Source organism: Paramisgurnus dabryanus, chromosome 1 (assembly GCF_030506205.2).
Source record: "Paramisgurnus dabryanus chromosome 1, PD_genome_1.1, whole genome shotgun sequence".
NCBI classification, from domain to species: domain Eukaryota; kingdom Metazoa; phylum Chordata; class Actinopteri; order Cypriniformes; family Cobitidae; genus Paramisgurnus; species Paramisgurnus dabryanus.
The window spans coordinates 67,311,673-67,325,629 of record NC_133337.1 but is presented as its reverse complement, the minus strand read 5'-3'; the positions used below and the strand labels follow the sequence as shown (position 1 = coordinate 67,325,629).

At 38.4% G+C, this 13,957-nt stretch overlaps 1 protein-coding gene across 2 annotated transcripts in view; it reads right to left on the bottom strand.

The window, feature by feature from the left end:
• The window catches only part of usp22 (ubiquitin specific peptidase 22), a 45,264-nt gene extending 32,061 nt beyond the window's left edge, over positions 1–13,203 (bottom strand). For both annotated transcript variants that reach the window (XM_065253484.2, XM_065253485.2), the window contains exon 1: positions 12,771–13,203. In XM_065253484.2, coding sequence (XP_065109556.1) covers positions 12,771–12,890 — 120 coding nt within the window. In that variant the 5' untranslated portion in view covers positions 12,891–13,203. The remainder of the gene's footprint in view (positions 1–12,770) is intronic.
• Positions 13,204–13,957: the final 754 nt, after the last annotated feature.

Below are 13,957 nucleotides of genomic sequence, written 5' to 3'. Positions count from 1 at the left end.
AAACGCCACTCCTCCTCCTCCTCTGCAGAATGCAATAAATCCACTCAACCAATCATAGCGCACCATTCCACGCATTATAAAGAACAATGGCGGGGCATTGACTACACACGGAATCCTAGTTTTCATCATCTACTTTGTACTTCGTGATCAACAAACAAACACAAACAAAATAATACTTTGATGGCATTGATAAACACGTGCCGATTTTCTGTGGCGGGAAAGAAACGTAAGCCATTAAAATAAAAAAAATGTACGTAATATATACATGGTAACAGTGAATGCACATTAATATACTTTTATAGCATTTTGAAAAAAAAAAAACTTTGATTTATTGCATTTTGTGGAAAAAATAATACATTTTTATAATAAATATTAGAAAATCTAATTATGGATTTGATTTTTTTAATGTTATTATAAACTAAAGATGCTATATCAAAGTTTGTAACAGAAAATAGTGGTTTTCATCTTGTCCATTCCTTGGTATAGAAAATACATTTTTGTCAATATGGATTTAATGCGTTTGGAGAAACCAAACTCTTCATATACTGATGTCTTATAGGAGGAATCAATTGACATGTGCAAGAATTTGAATGTTATTTACTAGCACCTGAAGACTCATAATAAAATTGAGATTTGGAGCATCACACATAGATTTCACATTAATCTTAATCTTTGACATGACCCTACTCAGTCAATATTAAAGATATCAAGATTACACAGAATGTTTATTAAATTATGCAAGATAATTTCATGTAGAAAATAAGATTTTAGAAGGGTTTCACATAAAGCGTTACATTTCGTATGTCTATTCTTACAAACAGAGTAACCTGATAACAGCAAAAAAAGGCAGCACTACAGATTTGGCCAGAAAGAAAGAATGAGAAAAAACAAGGCCAGTTTTGTCTTTCATTGGAAGCAATTTGATCCGAGGCATTATGGGAGAATGGACTTGGGTAACATATGATACCGTGTACAGATACATATGTACGCACCAAAGCACTAAAACATCCTTATGGGATCATTAGCACATGAGGGGGCTATTACAGATTTTGGCAAGTTTTGTGATAAATGCTAATGTACTTCAGCCATATCATATTCAATAAATAGCGTATGAAGTGTAAATGACATGTTACACCACCAGTTTATTCTACCGCTGAACATTTCGACCCAGATCCATACTGCTAGCCGTACAGCATTGCCACGCCCAAACTCTGTGACCATGTTCAGAATTGCATATTACCTGTGCTATTTTTGTCGTATGCACTGCATATTGCATGCAGTATGGAAATGCCTGGAATAACCAGATGACATCATACAGCAAATGTGCAATACTGAATAGAGCACAATGCATGCAACACTTTACCCTGAAATGCTATGCGCTCTACTCAATCTTTTATATTTATCAAATATGCATGCACTAATGTCACAAACGCAAATTGTTTTTATTTTTCTTGATCTCTTTCTTAATTCATTATTGTATCAAACTACAAAATTTAAAGACTTATCTACGGAAAAAAAGTTGGACATCCTTCAAACACATGTAAGGAGGGCATGTGACCACAAAATAGCATACACTAGTTTATTATGTTCATTGTGGCATGTCACATACCTTCACATACTATTTTAGGCAGTAGCCAGCACGCTTTTCATACTGCAGTGTATATAGTAGGACACAACCTTCAAGTCTCTGTACTACCTGATTTTACTCTACAAATTTTGTTTCGTTTAGCTCCTTTGTGTTTTTACACATACGATCTCTACTTTCTCATCTTCACTTCCCTTCTCACTCCTCCAGTCCTGATCTTTTCACCTGCCTACACAGTAAGCAGCTCCATGCTGTCAGCAGTCTTTGTCTCTCCTGCTGGTGCTAATGTTGTATTAGATGATGCATTGATCCTAACCTCATCTAAAACAGTGAGAAATGAAACACGACAAGACAGATCAGCTTCTACTGCTTGCTCAGAAGCAGTCACAAGCACTGCGTGCACTTGTTCATGAATAAACAAGAACAAAATATTTTCTAGACTTAAGAGAGCAATAGGGTAACAAACAGGACCAACTGTTCCATTGATCATAAAGCTAAATAAAAAAAATATCAATTGAACCTTTGCATGAAACAATGCTTAAAGACCATCTACAACAAAACAATAGATTTTGCCATTATCCCATTAGGCTTTCCACTCACCGCTCAAACAACCAAACTTGCACATTTTAAGCAAGTTCACTGAATGTCTGACTGGTCTGTGGGCAGATGACATCAGCTCCCGAGCAGCTAGAGAGAAGGGCTTCACTGTTAGCCACAGCAGCATGCTATGGAAATGTGACAGTGATGCTGACTCAATAAAACAGACATCAAAAGAAAGGAAGACAGCAGTGCCTGATCTCACTCTCATTGGACAGATCCAATGTGGTATCTAACAAAGCAGCACTGTCATCCCACCAAACCAAGGAAGTGCAATTGTTCTTCAATTACTCGATAGTTTTGACAGGGGGTTTGTTGGAATCACCGAATCGAAGCATAAAAATGGAATTTACTGTACAAGCAAAATGTCACGGAATTCGGCAAATTTTTAGATTCGTTAATTTTAAAAACCATAACTTGAATTTTTAAGTGCTTGTTTTTTTTGACGTGGTTTCATTAATTTGCAAATCGCAGAAATACGCAGAAAGATTTTTTTGGATGTAAAGAAAGGTACGACTCTTTCTCCTATCCATTGCAAATAGTAACAAGCGTTGCCTCATCACAGCAAAAGCAGGTTTCGTCAAAGCCCAGCACACAGCAGACCATGGGCACACTCACATTATCCAAACTAAAACTCTCCTTACTTTTAAATCCAGACTTAAAACTTTTTTATTCTCAAAAGCCTTTGAAGTGAATTTAAATTGATGTGATTCTATTTTTCCAGTGTCTTTTGATTTGATTTGATTTTATTTCTCTTCTGTTTTTTATCTGTTATTTTATCTATATGGAAAGCAAATTGGTTAACAGCGGTTGTTTTAAATTGTGCTATATAAATAAATTGTCACTGTCATTGTCAAAGGTGAACACTAGGGATGCTCAGATCGATCGGCCGCAGATTGGTATTGGACAATAACGGCATTAAACGACTCAATCTGTACTCGCTAAATTATACATATAATACCACACATATCTATCGCAGACTAGGGTTGGTGCGATGACAGAATTTTCCAACTGGTAAATCAGCGCGTGACAAACCCGGTGATACCGGTTTCACTGGGTGGGAGGGGCTTATAAATGCACATACAGACGTGCGCATTTTACTTTCACTTTTTAGATGCAACTGTTGTTTAAATCCAGCGCTTGCGTACGCTGCATTAAATCGTGTATGAATTTGCATGCAATCGTGAGTGCAACAGCTGGTTTAAATGCTTGAGTCAATGTGCACAGGTACTTCTGACAGAAACCCGCCAGTCCCAAGCAGAGCAACCAGCTATTCCTCCATAAAGCGCTGCTTGAATGATGGGTTTATTATTATTCTTAATGAAAAACACAACAACAAAACAATCTCACTTATATTTAACTTCATATATGTATATTATAACAAAAACGAGTAAGCAACAAGCCTATCGCAGACAATTGCATCCTTATGCCGAAAGACTGCATGCACATTTATAAGCCCCTCCCACCCCGTATCGCCAGAAATTGTCACAAATTCAATCACCTCAACAACCCGAGTACCTGCACTCACCTTTATCTCCAACCACAACCACTGATCAACAATTCAGTACTAAAGGGAGGAACTGGGTTACTGTAGCATATATTAAGAACAGGAACACCAAACACATTCAAACGCAGCCCACTCAAAACCAAAACTGTGACAAAAAGTATTAGTTTGGAAGCCCTTCCAACTCCAAGAAAGCCATGCCAAGCGAATCATAATCTAGGCTGTATTTTTGTTACTGACCTTCACAAAGTTCAGAATAAATGCACCACAAGTAGTCCAATTTGTCTTGCTCCCAGAGGGGCGGTGGACAACGCATACTTGACACTAAGGGTCAATAACCAAAGTAAGCCTATACAAACCAGCGCCTCACTGCCAATCACATTGGTTCTCATAGTTTCTGCGGCAACCAAGCATCCAATCAATGGCCTGCTGCTGTGTTTCCAAGATCACAAATGCAGTAGGAGGCATGTGGGTGATGAGAAGAATCAAGGGAAGCGAGAAACATAAAAGAAGAGAAGCAAAAAAAGAGATAGAGGGAAGGCGCTGATGATAAAGGATGGATGACAGTTCAAACACATGCAGATGAGGTATATGGGTGCTTCTGAGCTGCCTTGACTGTGATAAGCTTGCTAGAGGCTAAATAAATGAAATCAGCTGAGAGAGAGAGAGAAAGAGAGAGAGACTATGAAAAGCTAAAGGCAGCTCCACAAATGAAATTAGAGGAGAGGGTTTGCCAATTACTAGGGATGGACCGATAAATCAGCTGATGATGCTCGCTGTGCTTCTCAATGAATTATGGTGAAATGCCTCTACATCCAAAAGCCAGGCGGCGCTCTCATGCAGAAGCTCAATCCGGGCCGCAGATGAAGTAGCCGACCATTTAAACACTAGTGGTGTAACAATACATCAATATGGATCAATGCATCGGATCGTTACAAATGAAATCAATGTATCGACGCCACACGTAAAAAATAGATTTGATGTACCTTTATTTTGACATTCTTCACGTCCTCATTCCTTGACGTAATGTCCATCTATGCATTTTCCGCCAAAGCGCACATTTTCACACAACGAAAGTGCAGTGTCCATTCTCCTGATTAGATCTGATGTTGTGTGACAGATCAAATGCTTTCGTTTAAAAGCTTATTTTTTATATTAACTTATAATCACTATTGCACATTTTGGCACAAAACACTAAAAGACTTTGACTGTTGCCGGCTGTGCGATTCAGACTAGTTTTCAGACAGGTATTATTGTGTATATCGGCATTCATCGTACCATCTCTACCAATTTCCCATGATACCCTTCGGCTACAAGTCCAAATTTTGAATGGGAAGGGTGTACACGGCAGGGGTGTAAGACAATATCGACACACGCTGCACTTTCTTTCTCCCATTTTTATAAATGTCTTTTTATTTCTGCAATGGTAGTAGGAGATTGTAGTAAATAAGCAATGCTAAGGTCAAGCCCATTGCACTGAACGAGCAATCATTATTATAGTTCAAACAGGCAAACAGTCCTTATTATGTAAATTGACTCAAGATTAAAAATAGTCACCCATCACAGTGACAGCATGTAGATTTATAAATCTGGAATAAAGAGTGGATTAAGCTCTAGAAAGGAATAAGGATTGTATGCATTAACGTCAAGCAACTCACAAAGGAGAATGCTGCTAAGGTAAGACAATGTTTAATTTTCACAACTTGTGCTGTGGAATATGTCCCAACCTGGTCCAGCTCTCAAATAATAAGGGTTTGGGTATTACATTTATTGCATATCTTGGTTCTACACAGGTCCAGGTCCAACTTTTAACTTAAACGGGTCCGGGTTGGATCTTAACTCACTCTGGAACAAACAAGTATCGCAAAACGTACCGCATCACCGGATTCTTGCTGACACACAGCCCTAGTACAAGGTGCACACGTGGAATGTTATTGCAGTTTATTCCTTTCTCTTCAATTAAAATATTTATCATTATGTCCTGAATAACAGTGCTATTTTTCTTGAACTATCTTTCGTTTATCTTCGGTGGTAAAGCCAACCTCCTTTGCCACATGCAGACAATTTAAAGAACAGAGCATTTTGGGATTAAAAAATATCTTGATTTGTATTCAAGTCACAAAAGCGCTGTGTTTAGGCATTTATAGGGCTATGAATTATGAGCCAGTAAAACTGTAAGAGCATGAGTCTTTAATCTTTCTCTCTGATTCACTTTGCTACTTTTCTTCACTCTACCTGATTTAAAAACATCCTCAAATGTCTTGAGAAAATCCACGGTGGCCTGCCACAGAGTGCCGTGGGCCACCTTCTCCATAAATATCTGCTGATACTCAAGAGGGTCGGGCCCATGGTATGGGAGTGTATAAATTTAATGCACATCTTCCTAGGGCATGTATCAATATGACAAAAGCGTACATGGTTTAATTAATTATTGATGGAGTTCATTACATGCAGACTAGATGTGGCACAACCGTGCCATAAAAATAGTTTGAAATGGTTAATGAAGACTTGCTAGTAATTGGACAAGCTTCATTACAAGCTGGTGTTAATCATAGCCATGATTTAGATTAATCTGTATGGTTGATTATTGTGCTATTTTTCAAAGGAAGCCAATTTTCTTGGCCAGAAACTAATGGCTGATCTACTGGTGATGTGTAACAAATACAGCATAAAATGTTCATTAGTATCACTTAATGTCTTATGGGTATACTTCATTGTCAAGTATTTTTAAAGGTCCCATTTAATTTAGATAACATAAGCGATTATCTAGCGCTGTTCATCTATGATCAGATTATCCGTGACAGATATCAAAAGCAGGTGTAGATGGGTCGATAATGCGAAGCTAGTCTTGGATAAACACAAGCATATAAAATAAACACACACAAACACCCGCATTCTGCTCTGAATACGTAACGAATGATCTGTTCGCTAACCCTCTGAGTACAGCAAACAGCATGCTGAAATTCATAAAGCCATCTTTGCTGGGATCATTACGTTCAATGCAAATTATATTTGGAAGTGGACACACAAACATCTCAGAGACACCTGTAGCTCGGAAACGACCAAAATCCATTCACTCGTCTGTTTGTCCTCACACATTGAAGAGTGTTTTGAAAAAGACAAATTAGCCAATCACGTCTTCATTAGCGTGGCTTTCATGGTCAAAGTGTTTGTTTTCTAATCTCTTCCCTTTCTCTGCTCTAGACTGTGCATTTACCTTAATTGTGGTAACCATAGCAAAGGGGACGTACTGCAGTGGCTTCTCCGTAGATACAGACGTATGTTTGAATGTACGATCTGTGACCGGTTGAATAAACTATGTAGACTAGTCTTACGAAGTTATAATTTTTTTCCTTCAAAACTTAGCGTAACTGTTTTGAGTCACTTTCATAAAATTGTAGACTTATTTCAATTTGAAAAGTAAGACTGATTAGCCCTAACTAAAGTGCTAGTTGGTCAGACACAGTCTTACCTTACCAGTAGCTACGTTTATCCAAATGGCCCCTGTTCTGATGTCACTGCTGGAACAGAGCTGCAGATTGGAACAGCTTGGATATAACAGTAGAGGACTGTGACTGCACATAAGGGAGGTATCTTTCTTGCTAATCACATGGTTTATCGTGTCCCGTATTTATATTAAGCAAGCGTTGCTGAGAACGACAATTAAACACAGAGAGAGCTTGTCTTTTAAAGGGGACATTACATTTCATTACACTTTTTCATGTTTAAGTGCTATAATTTGGTCCCCAGTGCTCCTATCAAACTAGAAAACGTGAAAAATAACAACCCAGTAACTTAGTTTTGGTAAAACATTTTCTGCAAGCATGTGAAAAAAATAAGTAATTGAAATTTAACTCCCCCTGTAATGTCATAAGGGGATAATACCGCCCCTTAATCTGCACTACCCAACCATGGCACTGCCATTTAGTGCAGGGATCAGCTCATTTGCATTTTAAAGGACACACCCAAAAACAGCACATATTTGCTCACACCTACAAAGTGGCAATTTTAACATGCTATAATAAATTATCTGTGTGGTATTTTGGGCTAGAACTTCACATACGTACTCTGGGGACACCAAAGATTTATTTGACATCTTAAAAAAATCTTGTGAAATGTCCCCTTTAATCTACTAAATCAAAAACACTGGAAAGCAAACATCCATAATATTCCATGGTGTACTCAAATATACTGTAAACATTACCCATTGGAGCAAACTTGGTAAACCATGTTGATGGACACGACACCGTTAAATGCCATTTACCCACCTAAGAAAAAGAACAAGGGTAATCTGAACCAATTCATTGTGAGTACATAACCAACGATCCTTTAATTGGCTAATCTCATATAGGCTTGTTGCGATAGTCGGTGAAACGGTGATTACCGGTGCTTCAGCCTCTCACCGGTTAGATCACTTGCCCACCGCGACACCGTCTTTCACCGTCGTTTTAATATTTTCTTGTTATTAAATAATTTTGTTTCGTTAGAGAGAGCAAACACTTACAACTGAATGTGTCTGCTGCCTGAATTCAGCGGAGCTGAACCCGCGTCATTACTGAGCAGCGGCTGCAGGTGTCAGATTTCATTTATTCCTGTCATACTACTGCGAGCAGACGATGGCAGAAGCCGCTTGCTTACTCGTTTTTGTTATAAGATACATATATGATGTTTAATATAGGCGAGATCGTTTTGTTGTTGTGTTTTTCATTAAGAATAATAATAAACCAATCATTCAAGCAGCGCTTTATGGAGGAATAGCCGGTTGCTCTGCTTGGGACAGGCGGGTTTCTGTCAGAAGTACCTGCGCACATTGACTCAAGCACTAGCTGTTGCACTCGCATTGCACGCAAATTCATACGCAATTTAACGCAGCGTACGCAAGCGCTGGATTTAAACAACAGTTGCATCTAATTCAAAAGTGAAAGTAAAATGCACACTTCTGTGCTTTTATAATCCCCTCCCACCAGTTGAAACCGGTATCACCGGGTTTGTCACGCGCTGATTAACCAGTGGGAAAATTCTGTCACTGCAATGACCCTAGTCTCATATAGCCAGACTCATGGCAACATTTGGAAAAAGCTAAGTGGACAACATTATGACAAGGGCCGGATGGAATCTGCAGATTTTTGCTTTTTCCGTGAAAATTCTTTGATTTTAAATGTTTAAAAAAAGTTATTCGAGAATTTAAGCTGTAAGTATTACAAAATCACACGTAAAATAATTACTTTTTAAAGGCTTACAATAAAAATACTTGCACCAAACCAAAAAATCATCGGAATTCAACTGGACCCTCATAAACCAGATAATTATTCATGTCAAGATAGAATTATAATTTGTATATAAAATATCATTTTTTGTTGTTTATAGTGTAATATAGTAGGATAAAAAAGCTTGCGTTAATACGTTCTCATTATGAATTTAGCACGTATCAAGATAATTTCATCATTTTTACAACACAATGTAAACTTTATATTAAACATAACAAGAGCATTCATCTTGTAACGTCACAAAGACTTCGGAAGTTTGAACGAGAGGGGGAGTAGTCAGGAGTTCGAGGTGCTGCAAACTAAGTGCTCTTATGCCATACAATATAGTTCTGATATTTATCTGCTTAAAAAAAATCTGCATGTTTTTTTTTTGCCAAAATACTTGTGTCACTACTCATGTAACAGTCTTTAAATAGGGAAAACATCGAAGTGTTTGTTGGCTTCTAAATTCATCCCTATTTGGATCCTAAGGGATGAATGGGGCTAGGCTAAATGCTAACATATCCACAACGCGCTGTACAAAGATTACGTTCACACATTTAAAAAAATAGGTATATTAATTTGTGTTAAGTTGAGGTAAGCACAAAGTAAAATATTGAAAAACAGAAGTGTTTTCCTCTAACTCCACGATAAGTTTTATTTCATTTTTTTTAAATATGAAATGATTCGTGCTATCTATCATAGCACGCGCAGGGTTTATGTACTGCTCGTCAATGACGGTTTACAAACACGCACAGCGCGTGTGCTTGTCACTAGCCATTTTTTCATCACTATAATTTTATGCGCATGTTGAAGTATCGCATTAAAAACGGACGATGGAAACGCCAATTTAGATTAAAAATCTCTTTATTTCACAAAAAAAATTTTATGCTCGCTTGAGATGGTTTTGATTATGGGAGATTGGGTAATTGGCATTGCAGAATTAATTCTGACTTGGCGAACATTAAACCCACTGGACTGACCATCTAGCTTTTTCCACTGATGTTGTCTTTACCATATATGGGGCTTGAAATCGTTGCAGTGCCTTCATCAAAAATTCTGCATTTTTTCTTCTATGCACAGCATTCAGTTTGGCAATTACAAGCTGCACTGCTTATAAATTAATAACTTGCAACATTGTGAGTGATGAATGCAAGCTGCTTGAAAAGCAAGATCTGTCAATGCTTCGAATGCGCAAAGTCCGTCTCCAAGAGGATTCCATTCTTGATCAATTGACGATTGGCTGTTTTTACTAGAAAGCAGGACTAGAGCGGCCATTCTGACCGTTGCAATCTACCCCATTCATATGAATACCAGTGACGCATCTTGTTAAAATTAAATATCTTTGGCTTACATCTGACGTCAATGTACACCTATGGCAAAGCTTCTTTTGCAAAGAAGGAGGGTCATATCAAATCATAGCGATATAAACGGTTTTGTCTTACCCCATATCCCGCTGAAAAAAATACAGATCATTACCCAAACTCGATATACCGCCCAGGCCTAACCACGATGACACTGCACGCATCAATGGTGGACACATTTAGTGTAAACCAAGCTTCAGTGTCACAGTGACTGACGCAACGTGTATACAGAACCTGTCATATGAGAGAGAAGTGGTGAAAAACACGATGTGCAAAAATCTATTTGTGGCCGTCAATTTTGATTTGGGGGGGCCGCCAAAAATAAATGAATGTATGCTAAACACTGAAATACTATTATTGAGTAAATAGTGAAACAATGTGCGTCTCATTACCTAACCCCGATTCGCAACGGTAAGCTTAAAATAATGATTTATGACCCACGCAGTCATGTCTGTTTTTCTGGGAAACATAAATACAAGTACGTACAGTATCTGCAATTTTATGTTTGAAAAAGATGGCGATAGAGAGGCACAAGTGACTGACTACAACTTTAAGCGTTTACAGTTTAAGCGGCAGACAATCAGACTGTGGTTGGTTGGTGTATGGGGGGGACCTTGCATCAGTGCCCAATTTATCTAAAGTCCTTTATAACATATCTGTTGTTCTGCAGCAAGGACACAAATGCCTCTATGATAAGCTCCTCACATTCCCATATATTGTCTCTTTTTGGGTACGGCAGGTCAGTGGAAAGGTGAATCAATTTCCTTTAACACCTGTGCTCCAAGCTGCTTTGGATCACAATGTTCTCTAGTGGTACATTTCTTAAAACTGGTGCATGGATTATGATCAGTGACTACATGTTATGTGCCATGGCGTTATATGGGTAAATATATCTAGTGATTTTTTCTTTATGCGATTCATGTTTTCTATTTCATTTTTTTATTTAAGCATTCCTAAACATGGTAATATAACCGTGTTCTTGTAGCTCACTAGGCAGAGCATTACGTCAGCAATGTAAATGTCATGGTGGGAAACAAACAGACATTCAAAACGTATGAATGAACTGTAAATCACTTTAAATAAAACTGCGTAAATGTAAACACCAAAACTGACTACATAACTGTAGTAAAAATAGCTGCGAATAGCGGGTGTGCCTTATAGGTCAGGCACTGTTTACTGCAACCTAAATTCCAGTTTTTTGTAAGCATCAAAGACATGTAATGCGACTGACCGACTACAACACTTCACAAACCATCTCCGTACAATAACTCAAAGGGTTTTCATCCAAAGTACTGCACACAAGACGCAATAAAACATCAATGCCCACCCTAAAACATTTATGGTGCTTGTTCATAGTTTGTAATTAATAATGCAAACGGTAACCTCAGATGGTTACATTTTAATTATTTCCTGTGCAAAAGAACAGTAAAATAAAAAAATGAACAACATTGGGCCTGATCTTGACCTCAATTGTGATGATGAGTCATTCCATCCTGAATAAAACCAAATGCTTATCAACAAGGTTATGTTCGCCCTGTATTAAAAACGAGACAATAGCAAAAATACATACTTGAATTAATCGAAAATTCACATATTGAATTCCTAGGCATACTTGGAGCTTACATTTCCATAGGGGCGAGATGTGATACCCACCCTGAGAAATAAAGTCCAATCGTTTTGGGGGGCTGACATAACTTTGGACTCTTGACGCACATTTTCTTCAGAACATTTATTTAGTTTTAAACCGGAAGTGAAGATATATAGCGATTAAACGGTCCTTTAGACGCCGCTAGTTAGTTTCATCGACGCATCATTGATGCTGCTGTCGCGCGAGGGCCGCGTGCTGCTCAACACATAAAAACACAGTGCGGCTTTATTGCATTTAAAAGCAACATTAATATGCGAGTATTAACAACGTGATGCATGATTACACAATGGCTATAATGTGTTCCTCCTCTCGGTCCATGGACAGATGCGATTACAAAGAGTCAAATTGAAACCTCAGTTTGAGCAATAGGAAATCAATGAATTCTAGGCCTGGCAAGTCCAGTGTTTGCATCAGAAAATGTCTCAGGATCCAGAGAGAGTGTTTGGATGAATGGCATGCATTCATCATGATTTGCTGGCATCTTTGTCGTTGCAAAATTACATCTTGTACTAATTAGACTGAACTGCTCATTAGTTGCCTAAAGCAACCAATACACTGGCAGCCAAACAACATTTCTAGAGATACCCACATCCAGCCCTATGCAACGAATGCATAAGGAGTCTGCGCAGGCCAGCCTATGCATCCACTTGTGTTCACAGAGGCTAGCGATCAAGAATTGACCTGGATTCATAACTCGTCAAATGAAATAAGACACGTTAGCTTTGGGAATCTCGCGTCCATTTGCGTTTGACAGGCCAATGCGACTTGGCATCGAAAAGGATGGGCCGATGCAATGCACCACTGGGCTCTGATGTATTTTATTTACCTTGCGTTTCCTGGTTTCAGCAGAGCCACTCCACACAAAGCACTGGTAAATGACCCGCAGATTCTGCTTCCAGTTCTCCACTTTAAAACCGTTCACATGGGAGCACCCGGCCGGACTCATGACAGAAACCACATTCGAGTTTCTATCTATTTCAGCGATGAAATATACCCAACTTTAGTCACGAGGAGAATTATCCACCAATTGTTCCGTTTTGCCAGGCAATGCAGCGAGCCACGACAGGGTCGAAGATGCGTGCGTTATACATGCGGGGATCTTTTCTCAATATCCCTGCTCCATAAATATGTCATCCTTGATGTTATATCCGCATGTAAGCTTCTAGTATAACTGAGCACACTTTGATATCGTATTTTCCAAGTCGGCTGTTTTAATGGACGGCAATGGAATTCAACTGAGCACCGTGGGCGACGCAATCCTGGCCATGTTAATGCCGATTGGCGGATGGCTTATTGTTCGCGCCTCTGATTGGCTATAATCCGTGCCATTTCCGTTCAACGCCAGCTTTTTTTTATAGAAAAGCGCGACCTGATTGGGTAACGAAAGCGCCCGTCTTTGTTCAAAGACGCGTAGTCCGCTTGAAGCTTTGTGATTGGCTGGAGAGCGGTTCGAGTCGCTCCTTCATGTTGGTTATGTCATTCAAGCAAAAAACACGGTACACATGCCTACCTGCATTAAAGTTGTGAAAATGAAAATCAATGTGGTTATGAAGGTGGTGTTCATTGACGCCTCTTCACTTGTGCTTTGTGAAAGTAGAGTTTATGTGCTGGTCATGCAGTATAGATGAGTCATAATAAAAATACATTTAAAAAACAAATAATTTTTTGGCTTTTTAATCTGCTAGTGACGTAGGAAACTACTTTTGACCAGAACATTGTACCTCACAGTTTGACTAAAAAATAATAAAGTATAGAAAACGAAGCTTACTGCTTACTATTATGGCACTGAAAATGTAAACTTAAATATATTTTAAAAAATAACAAATAAAAATATTTATAAAAAAAAATAGGGCATCGCTAAGGCTATTGTTTTTTATATTTTGCCTTTCATCTGCTTTTGATTTGGATTTAAAATTTTACATGAACATGTTTTCATTAGATTACTGGCAGTTTTTGAAAGTGTTGCATTGAAGATATATTTATGTTTTAGTCCGAAACATGGGAGACCTCTAG